The sequence below is a fragment of the Cydia strobilella genome, chromosome 5, assembly GCF_947568885.1.
Source record: "Cydia strobilella chromosome 5, ilCydStro3.1, whole genome shotgun sequence".
NCBI classification, from domain to species: domain Eukaryota; kingdom Metazoa; phylum Arthropoda; class Insecta; order Lepidoptera; family Tortricidae; genus Cydia; species Cydia strobilella.
The window spans coordinates 17,932,028-17,957,826 of NC_086045.1; the positions used below are offsets into that span (position 1 = coordinate 17,932,028).

Here is a 25,799-nt window from a genome sequence, read left to right on the forward strand (position 1 = left end):
ATAATTATAGTGGCGGCTAGGATCGTGTGACTCTGAAACAAAAACCGGACAAGTACGAGTATTAATGTGTTTTTATTTGACGTTCAAATTTGGCAAATATTAGCATCAATATGTGTATTGATTGAATGAGTTTATTGCTTATTTTGTAGTACAACTAAGTAACTAATAATAATCGAATTTAAACTGTTGTGAGACATACTAACATGAAATAATTAGCATGTCGCGCGAGTGACTCAAACAAGTGAGTCTAAACCGTGAAATTATGTATGTATGTATGTAAACACTTTATTGCACATAAGACAGGTTAAGATATACAATTAAACAGAAAGTATACAATGTACAAAGGCGAACTTATCCCTGTTAGGGATCTCTTCCAGTCAACCTTTGAGCGACTGAGAGTAGACAATTAAAAATGACAGACAAACGAACACTATGTACAATTATTTAACTAATAATAGTACAAAAAAAAATTGTAATAGATGTCATATATTAAAGAAAAAGTGACGAAGCCCTCCAGTGGTGAAGGCCGGATTCGAACCGGCGTCTTTAGCTATCGCGGCTAACGCCATGAATCCCTAGGCCACCCCGCCACGGGCCGCCGGTAATATATGACATCTATTACAATTTTTAATTTATATATATTAGTGTGACTACTTAAAAAACACAAATCAAAATATTTAATAAAATGATTTGATTTGTTCCCAAACTTGTTAATAATAGTACATTTCGGTGCTAGTGCGGAAAGTATGTCATATTGGAAGAGCTACGCATAAAACGCCGGTTGTCAACGATATGCCAGGACCTCTATACTCATTTACTTCGGACACCTCTCACGTCACTCCTCGCATAGCCTGGAGAGAGTTATTATGACGGGTAAAGTTGAAGGCACCAGGCCTCAGGGCCCTCCTACTAGATGGTGTGCTCAAATCACTGCACCTATGCAATTAAAACTGCACGAGGACATGCGCTTGGCCAATAATAGAAGCCTATGGAGGAACCTGGTCTTCAACAGAAGGACATGATGTCACGATCCTCAGCATTGAGGGACTGACTGAAAGTATGAGAGAAAACGGTTTCCACTATAGTGTACTAGCGATCCGCCCCGGCTTTGCACGGGTAGTTAAACTAATTTACACATAACCTTTACAAATTATACATATCAACCTTCCTCTTGAATCACTATCTATTAAAAAAAACCGCATCAAAATAAGTTACGTCATCATCTTCCTCGCGTTGCCACGGCTAATGTGAGCCTGGGGTCCGCTTCAACTAACCACAAGAATTGGCGTAGGCACTATAAATAAGCACTAGTTTTTACGAAAGCGACTGCCATCTGACCTTCCAACCCAGAGGAAAAACTAGGCCTTGTTGGGATTAATTATTAGTCCGGTTTCCTCACGATGTTTTCCTTCACCGAAAAGCGACTGCTAAATATCAAATGATATTTCGTTCTGAAAAACTCATGGGTACGAGCCGGGGTTTGAACCCGTGACCTCCGGATTGCAAGTCGCACGCTCTTACCGCTAGGCCACCGGCGCTTCAATCATAAGTTACGCAATATATATATATATCAAAATAAGTTACGTAAGTATATAGTTTTAAAGATCTTAGCATACATAGGAAATTAGGGATAGACGGACAGACAGCAAAAAGCGATTTGTTTTATACTATGTAGTGATAGTGAAGCAGTACGCATTACGCATTAGAAGTATTAGAACAATAGTTATTTTCAATACAAGTGCGGAAAAGAGGATATTCGAAACGAGTGGCGATAAATTAAAACACGACCGCAGGGAGTGTTTTAAATCGACACGAGTTGCGAATTACCTATTCGCACGTGTATCGAACAACGTTTTACAGTACATATGGCCCTTTAAACTTTCGACATATGCACAAAAAGTGCACTTTACGCACTAGTGCGAGAAAGTAGCACCATATGTACTGTAAATTAAATTATTTACAGCAAATACTTTAATTTGTTTTTATTTTAAGTAGAAACACTACTACACACTGACATTTATTTCAGTTTATAATTTAGCCGTTTGACACACGCATACTAGAGGTCAAAATAGATTTTCTTCTTTCTTCTTTTCTTTCTTTCTTCACTCGTCCCGGTACCGATATCTCGGTACCCGTGGAGTAATGGACTGATTAGTACACATAGCTGTCCAAGGTATCCGTAAAAGCCGGCGCCAATAGTCTGCGTAATGTATGTGTAATTTTCCTATTCCTTAATTACTTCATGATGAGGCCACGTACTCGTTATTTTTAATAAAAAAAATCGTAAATTGATACAGAGCACGAAAGTCCACAGTGTCCACACTCGACCGCGGTCCAGCACGTACTATGGAATGGGCCACCTGTAGAGGCGTACTGCCATTGCTGGCATACTACCTTTGATGTGCGGAAGAATCCCATCACCATCACACCACCACCCTCTGTACACGCTGGCCCATCTTAGTGGCCACTGTGGTCCATCGTGTAGAGGAGCCATGAACTCGACCAATAACCACATGCCTTTTGCCGTCACCTTAATTTATTTTGATTCGTCCAATTGTTCATCTGATTCTAATTAAACAACGTAATAATTACAACAATTACCTACGTAACAGGGAAAGTGTTGCCAGCAAAAACAAGCATTGTCTTTAGCCGACTCCCACGATCTCTTGATAGGGAAAAGCGTAATCGGTGGGAAACATTAAAAGTTGAGCTGAAAGCGAAAGCGAGCGACAATGGGCGTATCTTTAAAGTTGTGGACGAGTTTCGTAATATGACTAACTAATGTAGAACCATTTGTGTTGATTTATGTGTGGTTTTGGCTCCTTGGTCAGATACAAACCATAATTGATCAATTATAAGCTTTATATTTTTGTACAACTACCTCCGTGAAACATTTCATTCGTTCGTCGAAAGCGAATTTCGATTTTCAAAGTGTCCGGCAGGCCCTTAGGGTCGTCACATATATCATAATATTCATAATTGTGTAAATATTACTGACCCTTTTTATTTTTTCCATATGCTTTGATTTTGGGTTAAACTTCACAAGGAAACTTCTTTTTCAGAATGGGGTCCGCGACTGCAACAGCAGTTCCGATGAGAACAGGTCTTCGGGGCACGCGTCGATGTCAGACAGCGGCGGCGCGGGGGACGCAGGGCGGGAGGAGCCCCGGCGAAGCCGCCAGCAGCCCCACGTGCGGGGCAAGCACAGGCCACACAACAAGGTATGTTCACTGATATCAGGGTTTATGACAGCTGGAACGAAGTATTAGGACTTAGGTAGTAGAGCGTGGGTATCCGCCAAATCTTACACCGGAACAGGTGACGCAACAGAATTAAAACTGTTATGTCGCCAAAATGACTTTTAGCTTTTAAGATTATTTGTGGCATCCATCAGAGATGAGTTTTTATGCTTCATTCGCAATAGGGACCGCAATATGACTTTATGTTTTAGTGTACAAAAAAATTACTACTACAGATTTTCTTATCCTGCTCCGTAGTCATATCCGTATACTTTTTGTCTTTCACGCGCTTTGGCTAATCGCAGTTTACTTTATTTATGCACTCCTCATCATTATCGTTCATAAATCCTCTAAATTTATTAACAATACTTTATCAGTAAGTCTTTCTTGACCACAATACCCGACTGTTACAAGACTAATGCTGCTGAAAACCTTAGTTACAGTCACCGTGGCCAGGAGGCGGGGGTCTCGAGGACATCAGGTCGGCCATCAAGCAGCTGACGCTGCGCTCCAGAGACAGCAGCAGCACGGCCACCAGCGGCGCCTCTAGCGGCAACGGGGCTCAAGGTATGCGGTATATATATGTTTATGTAATTAGATAGGAGATTGTCATTCCTGTGATATTAATAATCCTTGTTTTTATCATTGTAAAGGAACACATCGTACAAAAGGCGAACTTAATAGCATAAGGCATTCTCTACCAGTCAATCTTTGATCAAAGCAGATAAGTTTGTACATATATGTTATATATTTCAGATACTAAAATGACAAACCGTCAGTTTTAGGGTCATATCTCACCGGGACACGACGGCGGCGAAGCCGGCCACCAACAAATTGTACCAATACAGCTCTATGGAGAGTATCTCACCTGGTGTCCGCTTGGTTGCTCCGCCGTGGTGTCCTGGTGAGATATGGCCCTTAATGAGCCTGACCTCACTTACGGATCGGCTACACATACACCGGTGCCTAAAATGCATGAACTCGTCATCACTCATCAGGCTACTTTTTTATTTAAAAAAAAATCTCTTTTTCACGAAAGTCTTAAACTAATTTCAGAGACCGGCAGCGCAGCAGAAGCCCGCCGCCGCCGAGCGCCGCTCGTGCGACAGCCGTCTTTGGACACCGTGTGCACCAACGTCACCAGCGCCGACGAGTTCGTGTGGGTGGATTCACATAACAGGTGATTATCTAACGCCCTTACCATACGGTCGGCAACGAGGCTTCCGACCACTCCGACCGTGTAGTAGGTCCAAATTGTATTAAACTCCTACTAAGGTCAGGTTGACTTTAGACCGACGGAAGCTTGCTTCCTACCATGATGTGGCACAAGTTTAACTTCACGAGGAATTTGCGTTTTCATTAATCTTCCAAGACACGCAAGGGATATTATCTCCTCTACGTTTTTATAAAAGATGCAAGAAATCGGAACCTAGGACTGAGGTTAAATTTTAGATGCTACGAAATAAAAATGTTTTTACCACACCAACTAGTAAAACATTTTATTTTAATCACAAAACTTCCGTGAGACACAGACATATTAAACATATTAATAACGGGTCACTCACGTATTTTAAGTCGAAAACGCTCGACATGTTTCACTCCGTACCGAGGAGCGTCATCAGGAGCTTGCGTCGACAGTGACGGACGGCTCCTCGGTACGGAGTGAAACATGTCGAGTGTTTTCGACTTAAAATACGTGAGTGACCCGTTATTAATATGTTTAAAACATTTTATTCTTTAAAAATGGACGAGAAAGTTGCACTTTATCCACAAGAGCGGGAAAGTTGTTTGATGCGAAAATCTTTCTTCTGACCCAGATTAGTTGAGCTGCGCTGTGTACCGTGGACGGCGAGCGAGATGAGCCGCGCGCTGCAGAGCGGCCGCTGCAAGGACCTGGCCCCGAGGCTCGCTCCCGACGCGCCGCCAAGACTCGCCTACCTACTGCAGAGGTATGTCGTCTAGTACTGAGACCACATGGTAAGGGAAATCGTTTCAGTGTCTATGTACGCACATGTCTGTATACGCATCACGTATCAATGTGTTTATGTAAGTTCCTATTGGAGCAGACTGTTCAAATTATTTTGGCGTAGTATCAATGGCAACGTGGTACCTACAAGAAAAGTTGTTATTTACTGAAATTGACAATCACCCATACTTGGCAGTTGGCACAATCTGGGCACAATACACCAGGTATTTTAAACTTTCCGTCATCGCGTTGCTAATCGACCTGAGATTCTGTTAATCTGTATCCAAATTGCCGTCACGGGGTGAGGTAATTCCATTCGGGGCAGGGTGGAGTGTGTCCAATTGTCCATTCTGTATGAAATACTATTACATACGGCCTAATTCAAACAATGCTTATAAGATGTCATAGCGATACGATAGCGATCTGTCAGTTTCAAAAGTGACATTTCTTCAACCAAAAACGTCACTTTTTACGCTGACAGATGGGGAACCTTTTCGCTGTGACTGTGTGAAGGGTATTAGAGGTAAGGCTCCATAGCTGTGATATGAAGATATCACAGCTATGGAGCCTTAACTTAGAAATTGCAAATTCGAAGGAATTGGGCCGTTATTCTATGCCGACAGGCTACGAGTGTAGAGGACTCGTTAGTTAGATACGATTCTAACATCAATTACACTTTTTTTGTTTCTAGAGCCTTAGTCCGAATATCGCGGGAAGCCCAACGACTGTCGCAGAACTTCGGCTTCTGTTCCAAGTACGAAGTCGCCGGGGCCTTCAGGATTGTGCTCAGCACGTCGCTCGCTGATACTTGCATCAAGGTAATCATCATAATTTTTCCGCCCGCCCGCGTGCCAAGCGCCCCCGACCGGCCCGAGTACAATTTTCTTTAGTCTTGAATAAAACGGTAAAATTACCTAAAATATTAGATATTTTACTTACAATCGAAGTGAAAAGCAGAGTGTATAACTCAGGCATAAATGTCCATTGTGTCAGGCATAAATGTCCACAAATTGCCTCGGATAAAAATGGATCGCTTTATGCCCTTGTTGTACTTCTATTATCTATCTTCCTCAGGGTTGTCAACGCGCAGCCACGATGTACGCGACGTCGGGGAGCGCGGCACGGCGGCTCGGCTCGGCGGCGCGCGCTCGCATCAGCCTGGCCCCGGGCCGCTTCCAGCGTTGGATGTTGGACGTGCGCGTAGCTTCCTTCGTCCACGAGTAAGTCTTTTCTTCTTCTTCTTTTTTTTAATTTTTTTATTTTTATTTTATTTTATTGGGAAACAAACAGCTTACAATCTTACACAATATGAATTAGTATTAATAAAACACAAGCCAAAACAGTTTCCACTAGTTCATTTTTATTGATAATTAATGAAAATAAGATCTTTAGTCTCCATTTATTCACATGCAATCTATTCGTTTAGAAGCTTCGTCATCTTAGCTTAAAACAACAGTAATCAGCTCAAGTACGTCAAGACCTCAATGTACGTAACCATAAACAAAATCCAAATGGTCGGCACCATGCTTCGTCAATATACTTCCATACTACCAACCCCAACCCTGCTGCCCTGCACAGTTCACAGTATTTATGAATTTGGGAGTTCTAATTCTAAAGTCACAAAATACCTACAATCGTATTAAAATCTTTTAGATACGCGGCGATCTACCTCTGCGCCGGTATGGAGACACTCTTAGAAGAGATCGCTCTGACCGCGGGCGGCGGCACCGGCCCAGTGACGCCGGCGGCGGTGGACCACGCCGTCGCCAACTGCGCCGATCTGTGGGGGCTGTTGCAGCCCTACAGCCACCTGAATGCCGGCCGCGTCGCCTCAGGTAACTAGAGATCATTCTGGAACAGGACACCATACCAGCATCTATAAACAACCCTCAGCAATGTGAATAATAACGTTAGGTGAACGTTGCAATACTATGTATCATTCAACACTCTAGTCTAGAATTGAGTCTATCAGCTTTGTTATGGGCTGACGAGTAGACATCGGCGGCTCGTGGCATTTAGGTAGCATTTGACGTTTCTGATCTGACAGACTAGTGATGTAACCGTGTTTTTACAAGTAAGTCTGAGTTAAGGTACAAGTCGAACAAAGGAAACCAATTAGAAAAATTATGTTCAATCATTTAATATATGACATTCGTGATATACAATTAATATTTGTTCTAAATTGTTACAAGTTATTCTACATCTTCTATCTCTGAAAATCAACTTGACGTCAGAAGTAGCCTCCGCTACTTCTGGCGTAAATATCGCCTCGTGTGTAATGACCAACTTAGCACACTTGTATCACATTGTACTATTATGTTTACAGGAGCACTGTCTATTTCTCGCTGGGAGTCCATGAGCTCGATGGGTTCGGGCTCATCGTCTGGCCCCTGTCGCCCAGAGCACAGGCAGTTGGGACTCAGCCACGATTCGGGCATCACCACCAATGGTTCTGGTAAGACATCTTAACACTCGAGCGTTGCACCAAACCGCTGGTTATGGGAACGGAAACAATATAACAGTTATCTGTGGGATAAGAGTACTTAGACGGCGTCTATTCAACGATAGTCAATTTGTTGATAGACTTAAGGTGCTTAAGAGATGTCTTTCAGTTTGACATACCGTAACTGTTACGAGTGTTATAGTATTAAAAATATGTGGACTACTTAAGTAGTAAGATTTTAGGTAGCGATAGGAAAAAATATCTTACTAATGAACTAATAATTCTGGCGAGTAAAATCGCTAGAGCTGCTGAAGAAGCACCGAATAGTTGATCTGATATCTATTCTGCCTTTAACTCTAACTCTGGACATTCTTTCAGCAACAAGTATCAACATACTACCATGCAGTTCCAATTTATCGTGGAGTAAACTGCGTATCATTTAATATGGTCACAAAAGAAGCCAGAGAGGGCTAAAGCTGCCACTATGTTTGCAGGCGGTTCAGGCACCTCCGCCGGCTCCAACGGCAGCACCGGATCCGGTGCGTCAGTACTGCTGACTACCTGCGCGGGCTCCGCCGCCGAGCTACGCGCCGTGCTGCGCCGCGTCGCGCCGCGTTACGCGCCGCTGTCGCCCGCGGCCGAGCGCGCACTTTACTACTACATGCGCTGCTCGCAGGTACCGTCAGCACAGTGCTGTGCCGAGCTGCGCGCTGTGCTACCACCATCGTTTACCTACATCAGCATTCTACCGTGCCAGCTTTATAGCCAAGACGACATCTGTTCTCTACAAACGCCGATCGAAAACTAAAAATGTATTGGGAATGACAGATACATCGAAAAGTCACGTCATGATTGCCATATATTAAGTTTCGATTGGTATTTTTGATTTTGATTTGTCATTAGGCTACCCCCTCTGACCACGTAAGACCAGTAACAAGCTAGGCATTGTATAGGGACGTCCATTAAAAGGTTTATTCAAGGAAATGGTGGTCCCACCACTAAACTTCCACCACTATTACTGCGTGCGGATAAAATAAAATAAAAACTCGTTTCTTCCTACAGTTTCTTTTGGCGAAGAAAATCGTGCATCCACCTCTCTATTTGGAAATCATTCAAGTCTCTTACAAACTGTTGTGAATGTTGTAGTTGGAGCACAATTCGAACGCAGCATCGACGCCGGCCAGTTGTGCTAATGGGCTGTGGGGTGAGCGGGGCGCCGGGGCCCTGCCTCCGCTCGGCGAATGGATCCGGGTTATCAGGTGTGTTTAAACTTTATACTTCAATAAAACCTAAACAATTTAAATTATGATAAGGAAATACTCATTAACATGAAATAAAATGTGATGCTTACCTTCAAAGCCCAGAATCTCCATTAGGTAAAGCCAAATTCAAAGCCGGTAATCTTATTGTGAGACATGGTTGGTTGAAACATCGGACGCTCTTAAAGAAATACATAGATTTACTTACACTACAATACACTTAATTGCACACCTCAATCTTTTAAGATTGTGATTTGTATTTTTTCTTTCTCGTTAAACACAATCGGCGGTATTATCGCTAAAGAGTGATCTCTTCCAGACAACCTTTGGGTTACACTACACTTAATTACATTGAAAACATCCGTAACTCGGGATTCGGGAACAAATATCCGAGTTCGTCACACAAATAAATGCCGTAAAAAAACGTAATTTTTCTAGTCGACGACTTTAATAATTAACAGTATTAACACGCTTTTATTAGGTCGACCTGTATGTAAATGTAACTATGTAATGGAATCTAAGGTAACTAATTTAACCATCTTCCCGGTTTCCGATGAAGCTGAAAATTTGCATACGCATGTAAGTCGTGACAATGCAATATTATGGTACCATCGAGCTGATCTGATGATGAAGACAGGAGGTGGTCATAGGAACTGTGATAAAACAACGCAACCTTGGGTTGTGTTTGGGGTTTTTAGAATTGTCTCGATGAGTATTAGTTGCCTGTGGAAAAAAGTACAGTCAGCGATAAAACGTGTACCAAAAATGAAAGTTTTGCTAAAAACTTATTTGTATTAAGGCTTTTTAGACCAAACTATATATAATCTCTATGATGCTCCCTACTCAACTGTAATGACATTATAAGTACCTACAACTACAACACTTCAGTGAACTAGAGTTAAACCAAAATAAGTGTGCAGCGATTTGGATAGCCTAGACTGTGGAAGTATTATTTTAAACGTCAAACTTTTGTGAAATTATGCATATAAATAAACACTTGCACTATCAAAATCGTTGCAGAGTTATCTTGGTCTAACTCTGTCATGCACTTGACCATATTCCCAGAGCGCATGCGGCGCTACGGCCCCCGCCCGCCGTGCCGGACGCCGATGACGTGCTGCAGGCCGCCCGGCTGCTGCTGCCGCACGCCGACTGCCCGCCCAGACCTGTCACGTAAGTATCATTAGCGCAAACAGACTACGGCCGCACCTGCGGTACCTGACGCTCATTGCCTCTGCTCTGCCTGTCACGTAAGTATAAGTACCATTAGCGCCCTCACTGCCCGACCAGACCTGTCTGTGATGTAAGTATCATAAGCACATGCAGACTACGGCTCCCACCTGCAGTGCCTGACTCTCACTGCCCAGACCTGCCACGTAAGTACCCATCAGCCATACCGACTGCCCGCCCAGACCTGTCACGTGCGGGCTGTAAAATGTAAAATTTGTTTAGTGTTTAATCTTTATACTATTCTTTCCCAGATTGGAAGAAGCCATAGAACCAGCATGGTCCCGCTGCACGCGCGCCGCGGACGAACTGTCCCGCGCCGCGCTCGGATTGGCGCAGCGTGCGCTGCTGAGCGGCCGGCCCGACCTGTTGGGCAGCGTGAAGGCGCTGCTGCCGCAAGCGGGGCTCGACGCTACCGACGCTGCGGGGCTCACAGTGCTCATGAAAGCGGCGCTCGCTGGGGACGATCAGATTGTGGCCGTAAGTTTTCTTCATAATATTAAGGGCGGCCCGACCTTCTGGGTGGCGTCAAGGCGCTGCTGCCACAAGGGTGGCTCGACGCGACCGACTTTGCGGGGCTCACGGTGCTTATGAAAGTGGCGTTTGCTAGGGATGATCAGATTGTGGCCGCGTAAGTGTAAGGCCTGAGTGAACGCTCGAGTTGGGCGAGCAGCGGGGCGAGACGTGCGGCGTGCATGTTAAACAAATGCAAACGTATAGGAGCGGCCTTAGTGCACGCTATTCAAATCACTCGTGAGCCCGATGTCACGCTGGACGCCCCGCCGAACGCTCCGCTTTGAGCGTCCACTCAGGCCTTACACTAAGTTTTCTTCGTCATAGGTATTCCGGGCGGCCCGGCCCGACTTGCTGGGCGGCATAAAGACGCTGCTGCCACAAGTAGGGCTCAACGCTACCGATCGATGCCGCGGCGCTCACGGTGCTCACGAAAGCGACGCTCTCTGGGGACTATATGATTGTTGTGGTGTGTTTCCTTTTTAGAGAGCATAAAATAGCCAAGGAAATGAGTTCTAACGCTAAAATGTCCTAATGTGTTGATTAGGAAAAAGATTCAATATGTACTATACACCTACACCACTACTTACTAAAGCGGTCGACCACTACATCTCTGCTATTATCAAATCATTTTCCACTTTTCTAGATACTGTTGGAGTCGGGTGCAGACCCGAACATCGAGACGCCGGGCGTGGCGGCGCCGCACGCGTCTCTCCTGTCCCCGCGCTCCCCGCACGGCGCCGCCACCCCCTCCCTCGCCGGCAACCAGTCGCCTGCTTACACCCCTCCTACTGCTGGTTTGTGTACCTTTCATAGTGTTACACCTTTTGTGTCAATCGGCTATGCCTTAAAAGGGACTACCTACCTATATGAAACAATATGTACCTACCTAACTGCAACACCTTGTATACCTGTCGATGCAACCGGCAACAACTAGTCGCCGGCTTGCTTCCTACTGCTGCCGGGCTAGCATATGATTGGCGCGACAGTATCTCGCGGCGAGATAGACTACCCGTCCCTCTTTAATTAACATAGTTAGAAAAAGACGGGTAGTCTATCTCGCCGCGAGATACTGTCGCGCCAATCATGTGCTAGGCCTCCTGGTTTGTACCGTTGATATTGGACACATTGAAATTCGTAACCTCCTTTGCCTCCACGACCAACGCTATCGTGGTAGTACGTACCTATATATCCTATAATAATGTTTAGTTTCCTTTTCTTAAGGCCAGTCCAGACTAGACTATTTTTCGCAAAATCTGATTAAATTGACAATTTAATTAAGACGTGTGGACAAACAAGGGAAATTGGCACGCCGATCCCACTTGATTCGATTGTAAGATTATTATGACCGATCAAAAGGTGATGGATGCGGACGCATGAATGCCAATTTTTAACCGACTTCAAGATTTCAAAAGGAGGAGGTTCTCAATTCGGTTTTTTATATTTTTTATTTTTATGTTTGTTACTCCATAACTCCGTCATTTCTGGACCGATTTTGAAAATTCTTTTTATGATTGTAAGTATATACATACAGATTGGTCCCGTTTTTATCAAAACGCAGTTCTGATGATGGGATCCATGAGGAATCGAGGGAACTCCAAATGTGAAAGGCATACATATATGCGTATAGCGTGAGGAAGTTTGACTCGACGCCAGGAGACGAGGCGCGGCCAAGGTCAAGGTCGCTCAAGGTCGACACTGAGGCAGCTCACGACGGACATGCAAAGTTACCAGCTTTTCCGCTTTTTTTTCAGTGGGGTTTATTTATTTTAATAACAAAACTTCCGTGAGACATAGACATATTAAATATATTAATAACGGGTCACTCACGTGTTTTAAGTCGAAAACGCTCGACATGTTTCACTCCGTACCGAGGAGCGTCATCAGGAGCTTGCGTCGACGGTGACGGACCGGCGCAGACTGCGGGCCGCAGCCCTCCGCGCCCGATGACTCGGCGCGGGCGCCGGTGGCGGCAGGGGGGGCGAGAAACTACCCTCGTTTACGGCATTATTGTCAAATGATGGGTTGCACACAACACTCACTACGTCATTCGCTAATGGTTCGTCCACACTGTCCACCGACGTAGTACCCAAAACAGTTTTCCAGCTCGGAGGCACTGACCAACCACAATCACGGTTAAAATTCGGATGACGACCAATATCGATAGCCTCCCGTACTTTTCGCTGAATCACAAACTTTTCTTTCGCCAGCACAGTTACCTTATCGAAACGTATATAGTGAGTCGAATCCGAATCCAACACGTGTTCCAACATGTCGAGCGTTTTCGACTTAAAACACGTGAGTGACCCGTTATTAATATATTTAATATGGGTTTATTTATTTATTTTTCGGAGAACCAACAGCTATCAATTATACAATAGTTATATAAGTAAATAACAAAAAGCCAATTATACCTCTCTTTATGCCAATAAATGCTTGTGATTTTCTTATAATTAATTGAATCAGGCGTTAGATACTCTACGGAAACCAATATTAATTAAAACAATAATATTACTTAGCCAATTCGTGATACAATAAGTGCTAGTTGTAGTGTTAACCTATAACCTACATTTACTTGAGTATTTTTGTATGCAATAATTAGGTACACAAAAAGAATACGCGAGAAGAATTAGTAACTTCTAACTAGGGCTCCTAATTGCGGAGGGCGCTGTGGTGGAATGTTATCGATCCCAGTGCGCCCTCACGAACGGCAAAGAGGGTGAAACGCCGGAGTGGGTTTAGTGGGTAGGGCCAATTCTCCCCCCCTCTCGCCAAGAGAGGGAAAAGGAGCGGCGAGTCCCACACACCGTGCGTAAGTGCATTCCCACTCCGACAAAAAAAAGGGCTCCTAATTGGCTATAACACGTTATTGTATCGCGGATTAACAAAGCAATAATTATTGTTTGAATTGATTATCTCGTTTCAACTCAGGTTTTTTTTTAGTCTGCGGGTTTGAATAGCGCTACTCCCGCCTTTTTGGCTTAATCATCCTGGGGCCCGTTTCTCAAAAACTTTTAGCTTGTAATACACAAGTGGAAGTTCCTTTCTATTAAACGCTGTCAAAAGGTGACATCCGCCTGTATTACAAGTTACAAGCTTTTGAGAAACGGGCCCCTGGTGATATCTTACAGGTTGGACGGCACTTGTGTACGCGTGCAGCGGCGCGGGCGGCGGCGGCGCGGTGGAGTGCGCGCGCAAGCTGCTCGGCGCCGGCGCGCGGGTCGACGGTGCGCCTGCGCGGGGCGAGGACGTCTGCACGCTCACGCCTCTACAGGTAACGTTACAGGCTAGTCTAGTAGCTCTATACGTGTGCAGTAAGGGATAGTGGAGCGCAGTAATGCATGCTCACAACTTTTCCCTCTCCTCTTAATTAAGCTCAGCCGGTCACCACAATCAACAGAATTCAGTGCTGGATTATCTACTAGAATGTAGGTAAAGAAATGTTAGGTTTATTGTCAATTTCTTGCAACAATATTTATAAAAACGACGTTTCACGTGGTTGTGGTATCGTGGTCGATGTACTTGACCCTGAGTAAAAAACCACTCGAGAGTCGAGACTGACGTGCATAATACCTTGTACATACCTATTATGTTTCAGGTGGCATGTGGTGCTGGTAACCAAGAGTTGGTGCAACTCCTGTTGTCCCACGGAGCGGACCCGTTCCTTTCCACGCAGCTGAATGACGCTCTGTGTTATAGTGCTGCAGCTCAATATGGATGCTATAGGTATTGTTTTATGGTGTTTTTTTTTATATTTCATTATGATTATTAATGACATAAAATTATTTTAATATTCTTTTGTATAACTTTTGTATTATGATATTTATGATCATTAAAATTTCTCATTCTCTATCCATTTAACTATTCCGGGGTCTCCTTTTTTTTTAAAGCCACGGCTGGGCCTTTGGCTCTTCTTATTCTTTTCGCAAGACGGATGGAATTTGCCCTTCGGTATCTTGCTTCCATAAACGGGCCATATTTTCACTGCAATATGTGGCCGGCAACTATTGGTGTCCCTCTCTTACTCACATGTTAGAAAAAGACACCAACAGTGTCGGCCACATATTGCAGTAAAAATATTGCCCGTTTACAAGCCCCTTAACAATATGTGAACTCTTGGCCAGCGCCGTAGCGGTGTGTTGCACGCACGGTGCGCGCTCGTGCCTCCGCGCGTGCGTGCGCGGCAGCGGAGGCGGCTCGCGCGCCGGCGCCGTGCTGTCGCTGGAGGAGGTGCTGGCCGAGGGCGCGCCGCCCGCCGCGCGCCCCGCCTTCACCAAGCAGCAGCAGCGCGCGCTGCAGGACGCTATGTACTACGCGGCTGAGACTGACCACTTGGGTAGCTTTCCCTTACTATTTTATTTCACTCGCTATGGAGCGCACCATGCTCGATATCGATTATCGAGCTTCAATACCGAGTGAGGAATGTTGAGATCCAACCCGCGTTCCCCGTGAACCGGGACAATTGGTGTACCTACTCGAAGCAGAGGTAGAGGGCGTAGGCTCAACCGTGGGCGATAAAAGGCTGAAATGATGATGATGAAAGATGATTTTATTTTGATACTGGAACTTTTCATAGCTACTTTCTTAATATTGTCTTCGGTTACCGCGATAGTTACTCATGAAATAAGACTATGAAAACGGATTATATCGCGTATATTGAATTTATAATACATCCCGACGTTTCGAACCCTTTACAGCGTTCGTGGTCAACGGGTGACTGAAGAAAAATTACAAAGTGCAAAAATACCCACATACTAAAAATAATGAACAATCATAGACTATAAACTTTAAGGCTGGTTGTACATGCAGAATCGGTTCATAAGGCTAGTTATACACTACAATTATTTTCAAGTAAAGATATATATATATACGCGATAAAACCTACCTACCTACTAATCCCACTAGTTAGGGCTTTTAACTGTTCAGGGATTTAAACAGGATTATAATTTTAAATTACCCATTGTCAGAGCGATAAAGAGGGTCACAGAAATCTGTTTGATTAGGATTCCTTGAAAACTATCTGAATTCAGATTTGGGAAGTTTTCTATATAAAGGGACCTTATTGTCGATGGCGCTTACGCCGCACAGCGTCGCGCGGCATTGTATTTATATCGGAGCATAGTTAATAATGGCGTAAGCGCCATCGACAATAAGGTCCCTTAATTTTTATAGAAAATACCATATTTGTCTGTGTTGGCTTGCAGCTGTAAGTTGTAGCGTAGAGAAATAAGTAAGCTTACTAATTTATCTACGGTTGTAGATAACATAAAAACAAATCATCATCTATTTTTCAGATATTACGTTAGAACTGCGAGCCTTAGGCGTGCCCTGGTCTCTCCACGCGTGGACGCTTTCTTTGGCGGCTGCTGCGGAAGCCTCACTGGACCATGTCATAGATCAACTACTGCAGGACTTTTTACAGGTACCTACCATTCCCTTTTTTTCTATTTTTGTAGTCAGCATACAAAGTATACCACACATTAAACAGTAGGTGTTTTACCAGCGATCAAGGAGTAGCTAGAGCGCTAAGTTATTTTATCTTTGCATGTATACCTATCACACATCCATCTTAAGCTATGCTCGCGAGGTCTACAGCTCACAGAGCCACTAGTAAATTATTGGTAACAACATTTAATTCCAATATCTTTACAGGTGTGTCCGTCGGATGATAGTCACTACAGCAAGCAGTTCATTTACGAGTGCCTCCCATTGCTGTTCAACATTTTACGATACAGCAAGGTAAAAAATGATTAATTGGGATGCTCAAGGAAAAAAAAGCTTTACCTGGCCATATAATTATTTCAAGCTTAAAACTGAAAGCTTTAAATTTGATGAGCGCAAAAGTTGTGTGACTGGTCGTATCCCTATAGCCTAGTATTAAGCTCATTTTTCATTACAAAAACATAGAAGATGGGAAAATATACCTTTGTAAAACTGAAATCCTCTTCAGTCGCATATTTCGTTCATAATTCCACTAAATATTCTGACAGATGAAACTTGAAACACTTAATTCCATGTTTTATTATTTAACACTAGTGTTCTCGTTAAATTGATCCGTATTTTAACTTAGAAATAAACAAAAAGGTTCAATAACAAATTGCAGCGCACTGACAATGACACGGAGACTGACAGCTTGACAGGATGTCGAACTGACGTTTAGGTGCTCCTGGTACAATATGACATGCAATAACGTTTTTGATACTACATTCTGATCGTAAAACTTACGTGTAAAATATAGTTAAATCTTAATTTCCGGAAGTTGTTTTAAACATATTTGTTATTAATAAACATAAAACACGTTGAAGTGAGCGAAGAATTCGGAAATAAACTAAATTTATCATAAAGTAAAATAATATATCAGGTTCATACGTAATGGATTTCAGAACGCTCCTTCTTTTATTATTTGTTTGGGCTCCTCAAACTGAACTGCTATCTATGTGTGCGTGAGATGTGGATGTCGTTGTAAATGTCTCTGTCCTTCTAAAACATCGCATGCGTGAAAGGGATAGATATCGGGGGAATCGACATTTAGTGATTGTAAACGTTAAGATATAGGCCGTAAGGATTAGTAAACACTATTGGACATATGACCTTCTCCTTGAGTCGAGCACCGTTACGTGCCATGGGGCGAACGACCTCCTTCTCAATTCTGGTATCCTGGTACTTTTTGGATAATGTTTGTCTTAATAAGTCGCCTGTCGCTTGTCGCCGGTCGCCTGTCGCCGGTCGCCTGTCGCCGGTCGCCTGTCGCTTGTCGCTGATCGCCTGTCGCCGGTCGCCTGTCGCCGGTCGCCTGTCGCTTGTCGCTGATCGCCTGTCGCCTGTCGCCTGTCGCTGGTCGCCTGTCGCTGGTCGCCTGTCGCTTGTCGCCGGTCGCCTGTCGCTGGTCGCCTGTCTCTTGTCGCCTGTCTCTTGTCGCCTGTCGCCTGTCGCCTGTCTCTTGTCGCCTGTCGCTTGTCTCTTGTCGCCGGTCGCTTGTCTCTTGTCGCCGGTCGCTGGTCGCTGGTCGCCGGTCGCCGGTCGCCTGTCGCCTGTCGCCGGTCGCCGGTCGCCTGTCGCTTGTCGTCAGTATCCTATTGTTATGTCGCCGGTCGCTTGTCGCCAGTCGCCGGTCGCTTGTCGCTTGTCGCCGGTCGCTGGTCGCTTGTCGTCAGTATTCTATTGTTATGTCGCCGGTCGCTTGTCGCCGGTCGCTTGTCCCTGGTCGCTTGTCGCCGGTCGCCTGTCGCTGGTCGCCGGTCGCCTGTCGCTGGTCGCTTGTCGTCAATATCCTATTGTTATGTCGCCAGTCGTCGGTCGCTTGTCGTCGGTCGCCTGTCGCTTGTCGCCTGTCGTCTGTCGCAAGTCGCCTGTCGCTACTAAAAGGTATAAAAGGCCGGAGCGGGCACGGGGGAATTCATTCATTCTTCAACCATCGGACTAGTCGTGACTCTGGCTTTTGGGCGTAATTTTCGTACTGGTAAGCGAAGTTTCTCTGCAACTTTTTCTGTGTTTGTTTTTACTTGGAATTATCTTGGTAAATTTAAACTTAGAATTTGTGTCTGCGTTTGGTTTTACGGGGACAATATCGTCGTAACGCTGAACCTAGACTATTGTGGAGATTCTTTGCTGCTATGTATGGGGTTTATTTTATTGTAAAGTTTTCGATACTGAGTTGTTCCGAGTGCCGCCACGTTATGCAGGGACAATATCGTTGCATAGCAAGGACTTTGAATTGGTCTGTGTTTGGTTTTACGGGGACAATATCGTCGTAACGCTAAACTTGGACTATGGTGGAGATTCTTTACTGATGTGTTGTGTGTAGTGTTGAGTGCCGTGAAGTGAAATTTTCTACACTGTATTGTTCTAAGTGCCGCCACGTTATGCAGGGACAATATCGTTGCATAGCAGGTACTTGGAATTGTGTCTAGGTTTAATTTTGCGAGAAGTAATTTTCGTAATGTTAAAGCTTGGATAATGGTGTCTAAGGGAATTTCACTTCTTTATTTAGTTTGTTTGTTTTGTGAGAAATTATACTAGTAAAATTACTCTTAGTTATTTTAGTGTCTTTTCTATGGGGTCTTTTGCTATTTTTGAAGCCAGATCATTGCTTGGACTGACAGTTTGTCCAACTAAACATTCATCACGCCTGGCGGTGTTAAAGGTGATGGGTGGTTAGGAGTCTTTTAGTTCCAGGCTTGAGAGGGCCTGGCATCTCTTCTTTACCAACATAAGAGATGAACTATCTCCCAGGTCTCAAAGCCCAGCTGTTAGATGGAAGTGAGGGCATCACGTGCGTGCCATTCGGAGTAATCTGAGCTCACTAAAGTCGGCAGTAATTGGGATCTGGTCCCCTATTAAATATATTTATATATTTCGGTGCTCTGGCGCATGCTAGTGCTGATTGCGGGGAAGGATTCTGTCGTGATTATTATTATATACTTAGTCTTAGTTGCGGCAGGACTTCTCATGTGGTTGGTGCTGGTGTGTGCAAAGGGTTCCGATCCACTGATAGACACGGAATAGGGCGACTTACCTCCTAATTCTTTGGCTTGCGAGCATAGGAGGGGGAGTCAAATATACGGACCATTAGTTTTGCTAATCTCGGTTTGGTCTACCGAACTTTCCAGCTTCTAGTAGGGATACACTTGTGTATATTCCAAGGCACTAGGTCAATGGTAAGTGCGATCTGTGCTTTGGGTGTACATAGAGTAGGGCCAGAGGGTAGGATTATAAATAGGGTAGAGTCATACACTATTTGTCTGTAGGTATTTGTGTGTAGGGTCTCTTTTATGCTTGGTCTAAGAATCTGATATGGTTGATATAACTTCTTCTTTTAAAGACTTAAAAATATGGATTCATTAACCTAAAATATGTGTATTTAAAAGGTAAAGGATTCTTTTGCCTAAATCTTTCAAACTTTTAATTTATCTGGGGAAAATAAATAAAATTCCTATGAAATCTTTATTTTTTATCTATTAAATTTCTGGTTTTTGGAGTAAAGACGAGGTACTAAGTTTTGCAATCAGGTTTCTAAGGTATTTACAAAATAAATTCTTAAAATATCAAGATGGGTTTAGGCATACAGATCGTTCTGGGATAGAAGAATGGTTTGTTTTAGGGACCCCTTGGCAGGCAAGAGCAGTCCAATGGGAAGTTGAGTGGAATAATGCTCAACTTGATATTTCAGTCTCATAAAATATAGCAAATAACATTAGTGCTTCGTTTATACATCTAAAAGATTAGAAATTTAGTCTATACTTTTAGTTCTGGGAATTGGGAAAAGGGATTAGTATCCCTAGCTTTTGAACATAAAAAAGAAGTAATTTTGATTGACTGATGATACTTGGCGCTTCTTTCATCAGATCATCTAGGAATGCTTAGGTTGCGAAGCGTTGGTCTTAGCCCGTCTGGCTACAATGTTAGGATAGGTGACCCGAATGATGTTTTAAAACGGGATAAGGCCTTCTGACCCGCATCGAGCATGCGAAGCAGTACGTGTGAACTCACACATCGTTTAGAAGGTGATAGTATAATTATAACTTTTCCTAAAAAGCTAGGGTGTAAATGGGCTTATCCCAGGAGTGCTGCTTCGTATGTTATCCCGAAGGCTTAATAGGCGTAGCGGGACTTCACCAAAAACATTTTTAAACTCATTTTACTAACAACAATTTTAACCTCATACTAACCATATATGCTACAATTACCTAGATAACGTCATATATAGTAAGCCTTTAACAGCATTTACATTACATGAATAGATTTAACAAAATTGTAATATTAATTTCATCACTACGCTCGGAATACTATTTTAGAATGCTTCGCTACGCTCAGTTTTCAATTATGGAATCATTTGCTTCGTTCAGGATTTGATGTGCGGCCTCACCGTAAATATGTCAATTTCTTCCTAGTGACACAATCTACTGTAACTATTAAAATATTCCTTAGTATCATAATAAAATATATCTACAGTACCATAAATATAAAAATTCTTTAAAATATAGGTAATAATAGAATAATACCGGAGTCCAAAATTTAGTTGATACTCATTAAAGAATCTAGGGTTCCGCGGTACACTTCGAGGGGTTCTAACTACTATCTAGACGATCACATGGCCAAATTTTAGGGGCAAATTCTTAAGAGGTGGTTAGCATAAGAGTAGCTTATAGTAATAGTTGGGGTGGTGACAGTTGCCATATATGTTTTTTATGATAATAGGTCGGGAAACGATTCATTGGCCAAACTAGTCAGTGTTGCTACATATTTGAAAATAACTTTCAGATTCAAAATCAAATTAGTAATTTAAGCGTTGCAATAAAAGTCACAGTTTCTTTTAAGAGTGTGACCTTTTTACTATACTTGACACAGTGGCAACGTTGACAATGACTTAATTATTCCTTCATTGTTTATAACGATTCGCTCGACTAGAAGGAGGGCACAGTGCTCCTGCTGGCGGACATCCTGTGCGCGTGCTACGGCTGGGAGCCGGTGCCGAGCGTGCTGGAGCCGCCGCCCGCTGCCGCGCCCGCGCCCGCCCGTGTCGACCCCTCCTATGTCAATAACCCCTCGCTCGCCGACGTCACATTCAGGTAAGGCCTCTAATAATTAAAAACGTTTCAAATCTGCTTTGCGTTAAAAAGTTGTTTTTACATCTCATTAATATTTATAATAGACTGTGCATGACTGTGATGTGTAATGGAATAGACGACGAAAATGTATGGATATTTAAGGACTATTTTCTTCTCCTATCAGGAACGATAGAGCTCGTGATTAGTAGGTGCAACGATTTTGATAGCACACGCAGTGCGTTATTTATACGTCACATAATTTCATAGAAGTTTGACGTTTAAAATAACTCTTCGCCTAAGTGACAACACGAGCGCTTTTTCAACGCACGTTAAAAAAGCGCTTGAATCTGTCCGTACGCTAAGTTCGATTTAAAGACCAAGGCTTAAAGTTGAAAACCCAACAACGCTTGATCAAAAGCGCTACCGCCATCGTGTGAATAAATGCAACACATGTTTCCATTTGTGTCATTTAAAAGCTTTTTTAACGCGCGTTGAAAAAGCGCTCGTGAGAATGAGGCCTAACGCTATTAGAAACAAAAAAAAAACCGGTTTACAAAAATTGGTGTGTAAAGCTTTCCTAAAAATTGCCCCGGTATTTGGTTTGATGATTGTGATGTTTTATTGTGCAGAGTCGAAGGACGCCTGTTCTACGGGCACAAGATAGTGCTGGTGTCGGAGTCGGCGCGCTTACGCGCGATGCTGGCGCCGCGCGCGGCCGGCGACTCCGCGCCCGCCTCCGCCCCCGCCCCCGCCACCGCATCCGCGCCCGCCGCCCCGCCACTTGTGCAGATAAACGATATACGATACGACATCTTCGAGGTCAGTGTCATAAGAAATGAAATTCTATTATCGTCTATTTTAACTCTATCCAGGCCGCCAGTGGTGTTGTCTTTAAATCATTGCTTTCGTTATGATGGATTTAAACATACCCAAAATACGCAGTAAAGCATAGACATATATATTACTACGTAGAGACCGGAAGGCGTCACCATTGGTGTAAACAAAGTATAAGCGTATGCATACAACTCCGACCGAACACCGACGCCTTTCCACTGCGCAATTCGCTACGCGACTGAGCGCGCTGGTGAAACAAAATGCGATTTTGACTTCAATGTATCGGCCCCATTCGTAGTGCTCGTAAGGCCGGTCTTTATGAAGTAATATGTATGTCTACGCAGTAAAGTAAAACATACAGTCTGGCAAAAAAGAGTACAAATTAAAAAATGGCAACACTGTAGTGTCGTCCCGTTTTCTCAGATTGATTTGAAAGGGACGACACTAAAGTGTTGCCTCTTTTTTAATTTCTACTCTTTTTATGCCAGACTGTACCTGCGTGTAATATTTTATTTATTTCACAGCAAGTAATGAAGTACCTGTATTCGGGCGGCTGCGGCGGGCTGGAGATCCCCGACACGGACGTGCTGGAGGTGCTGGCTGCGGCGTCCTTCTTCCAGCTGCTTCCGCTGCAGCGGCACTGCGAGGCGCGCGCCGCCAAGTCCGTAGGGCTGCACAACCTTGTCTCCGTGTACATCCATGCCAAGGTACGTTACAATAATAAAAAGTCTGATTAGGCTTAAAATTTTTTAAACGGTTTCGATTTTAATTAGAGTCAATTTTGGTCTCTCTCTCTCCTATTCCTATTCTGATCTCATTTTTACAATATCCTCGTACTTAATGGTTATATTAGTTAAGTTTACGTATTAATGTGATATTTTGGATTGGACTCCACAAAAAACCAGCGTCAAGGTACCCGAGAGGTAACTTGACGTCAAGCTGAGTAAAGAGGTTTTCACTAACACTTTTTTTTATTTAATCTTTATTGCACAAAAGAAATACTTATCGTACAAAAGGTGGACTTAATGCCAAAAGCATTCTCTACCAGTCAACCTTAGGGCAAAGCAGAAAGATTGAGATTTTATATCTTAACATAAATATCTTATCTTAAATTTTATATTTTTTTTATATCTTGTATTTCTTACTAAAACACGTATTACTGATATTACTTATAATACAAGTGTTTTAGTAAGAAATAGTGTAAGCATGCTGAATCAATTTAAATTGCTCTATGCTCTTGTTCTTCCTTTTAATGAACGTTCATTTATTAGATTATTCATGGCCATTCAGTTTTTCTTTTGAATTTAAACGTCTATTTTCTGTGATAGATTCTGTAATGAGATGATGACCGTCACTGGGTTCAAACCCCACCCAAATCAAAATCCTAGATCTGCCACTTTTTGTGAAAACTGCTCGTTCATTTTGATTAATTTCGAATTCCAGGTTTATGGAGCAACGCAGCTTCTAGAATACTGTCAAGGTTTCCTGCTACAGAACATGGTAGCTCTTCTAACGTATGATGACTCGGTGAAGCGCCTGCTCTTCGGCAAACGACTGCCCGGCCACAACGTTCTGGGCGCTCTGCTTACTACCCTGCAGAAGAGAGTTGAGGCTAGGAAGAGTCAGGCTAAAAGCAGATAGCAACTGGCAACACTCGACAACGACAAATAAGTTATGATCTTTAAAATAAGATAATCGTTATTTGGTTCACAAGGGGGCAAAGTTGTTGTTTAGCTCCTCGTGCTAATATTCCGATACCCGAGCAAGAAAGATTCCAAAATTTAAAGTTCGAAAAGTAGAAGCTTGAGCGTCGCGAGGGTTCAAAGCACGAGGTTTAAAAATACTTTCCTACCGCGTGCAATACAACATTTTTCACCACACTAACGCGAGGAAAATACTTACTGTAAAACATTACAAATCAAATTGACGCTATTAAATATTTTATAATTCAAAATCATCACTTAAAAGTCAATTCCACCAGCCATCATGAGGATAAACTCAACATTTGCATCTAATTACTTTGCCACTGTTGTGGATTAAATGCAACTTTCTCATCAGTTTTAGAAGAATAGACCCTTTAGGAGCGGGTGTGGTGAAAACTAATAATTATGTAAAATAGTATTGAGCATATACAATGACGTAAGGGGCGTAAGGTAATATGCATATTGACACTAAATAGCACAACATCATGTTTTAACGCCCCTCTAAATCCGTAAATCTTTTAAATCCGTACTGGTTTTTTTTCCTATACCTTATCAACATGTTAATTTTAAAAATGAATGTCCTCTTTAAAAAAAATCCTTTTTGGTTCTTTTAGTTTTTGGTTCCGTTCGAAGTTTATCAAAAACACAAGTAACTGTAATGAGACTTTTTGTAGATAAGTAGTTTATAAGGAACAAGTACCTACTATAAAACTTAATTGAACATGAAAAGAATTTGAAATAAAAAAAAACATCATTAAAATAATAATATTTAACGCAATTTGTAAGTCTGTAATAAAAAGTGTAATTATTGTTGAAATAAAGCTTTATGTTTATTTTGAGTTTATATTCTAATCTAAAACATTAATGAAACATTTTTACTATTAACATTTTAAAAAACCAGCCGACCGCGCGACCCTATATTGTTCCAGGCAGAATTTACCAATTAAATGGGTAACAATGGTAATGACCGAATACTGAATGAGTATTCGTTTATTTTCATGGCTGAAGCGCCGAATATTCTGCGGCCGAATTTTTTTGCGAGACAGGCATCTTTTTACATGTAATGTTTTTGATGGGACCTGATCTCTTTTTGTAGGCAGTCCTTCTTTTTGGGTACTACTTCTTGTACGTCAGCTACCACTTTTCTCAAAGCTCGTACTCATACCTGTACAATACTCATGGCCATACCAAGCTATACTTGTATTCATCCAATATCCCACCAATACCCAATACCCAAGTCCCCATCCCACACCATACCCGCACATGAATGCCATATGTATGGTATGAACCTATACCATATTCACATTCTTACCATACTCATAGCCATACCATACTATACTCACATCGTACATCTTAGACCTTTACTTTACCTACTATTTGTAGGAACTGCAAAAGTAACTTTGTAATAACATATATTTATATTATGGGACTACAAAGTTACTTACGCAGTTCCTAAATCTTTAAAACGTGGCTGATATTGCAATATTTGTAGGGTTTTTATGGCTTGTTAAGCTAAAAACTACTTATGTTTAAAATTTGAAGCTTGTTGGTTGGCTAGAAGTGCCTTAGAATTATGATGATCGGTGAGTGAGTGTGTCAGTGACAAAATTAAGGAACTTTGTCGTGCAATAATTCTTAAACTACAAGTTCACATTGAATGTTCTTGGGAATATATGTAGGCCATATTATGCCCTAGGTATATGTCACTGAAAATTCAGGGCTCTCTAGCTTTAGCCAACACAAAATTACAGGACGTCGAAAATGGCCTAAATGGCTTCGAGAAAAGGATGGTACGGTCGTGCCTCTTTGTTTTGCTCGAAATGGCGGGGGCCCTGCCGTGCCCCCAGATTTTGCACAGGTTTGCGTGTAACCAAAACGTAATTTATGTAAGACTATATAGATATAAATAACAACAATTTGTAGATGTATTTTTATATATGCTAAGCTGTATTTTACTATGAAGAGTATCTGTAAGGCAAACTTTGTTGTTTTGTAAGATATTCATACCATCATACCAATAAAAGTATAAACATATTGATAATGTTGCCTCAGTCACCCGTTGACCACG

At 42.8% G+C, this 25,799-nt stretch overlaps 1 protein-coding gene across 1 annotated transcript in view; it reads left to right on the top strand.

Annotated features, from left to right (window-relative positions):
- LOC134741474 (ankyrin repeat and BTB/POZ domain-containing protein 2) overlaps positions 1 to 24,436 on the top strand; it is a 41,518-nt gene extending 17,082 nt beyond the window's left edge. The window contains exons 4-25 of the mRNA XM_063674260.1: positions 3,063 to 3,221; positions 3,677 to 3,806; positions 4,296 to 4,419; positions 5,057 to 5,188; positions 5,897 to 6,023; positions 6,280 to 6,425; positions 6,859 to 7,040; positions 7,532 to 7,660; positions 8,143 to 8,324; positions 8,795 to 8,907; positions 9,973 to 10,080; positions 10,389 to 10,614; positions 11,294 to 11,444; positions 13,779 to 13,921; positions 14,246 to 14,373; positions 14,772 to 14,983; positions 15,942 to 16,069; positions 16,300 to 16,386; positions 21,055 to 21,215; positions 21,824 to 22,013; positions 22,553 to 22,735; positions 23,472 to 24,436. Of these exons, the coding sequence (XP_063530330.1) occupies positions 3,063 to 3,221; positions 3,677 to 3,806; positions 4,296 to 4,419; positions 5,057 to 5,188; positions 5,897 to 6,023; positions 6,280 to 6,425; positions 6,859 to 7,040; positions 7,532 to 7,660; positions 8,143 to 8,324; positions 8,795 to 8,907; positions 9,973 to 10,080; positions 10,389 to 10,614; positions 11,294 to 11,444; positions 13,779 to 13,921; positions 14,246 to 14,373; positions 14,772 to 14,983; positions 15,942 to 16,069; positions 16,300 to 16,386; positions 21,055 to 21,215; positions 21,824 to 22,013; positions 22,553 to 22,735; positions 23,472 to 23,669 (3,339 nt within the window). The 3' untranslated portion in view covers positions 23,670 to 24,436. The remainder of the gene's footprint in view (positions 1 to 3,062; positions 3,222 to 3,676; positions 3,807 to 4,295; positions 4,420 to 5,056; positions 5,189 to 5,896; positions 6,024 to 6,279; positions 6,426 to 6,858; positions 7,041 to 7,531; positions 7,661 to 8,142; positions 8,325 to 8,794; positions 8,908 to 9,972; positions 10,081 to 10,388; positions 10,615 to 11,293; positions 11,445 to 13,778; positions 13,922 to 14,245; positions 14,374 to 14,771; positions 14,984 to 15,941; positions 16,070 to 16,299; positions 16,387 to 21,054; positions 21,216 to 21,823; positions 22,014 to 22,552; positions 22,736 to 23,471) is intronic.
- The last annotated feature ends 1,363 nt before the right edge of the window (positions 24,437 to 25,799 follow it).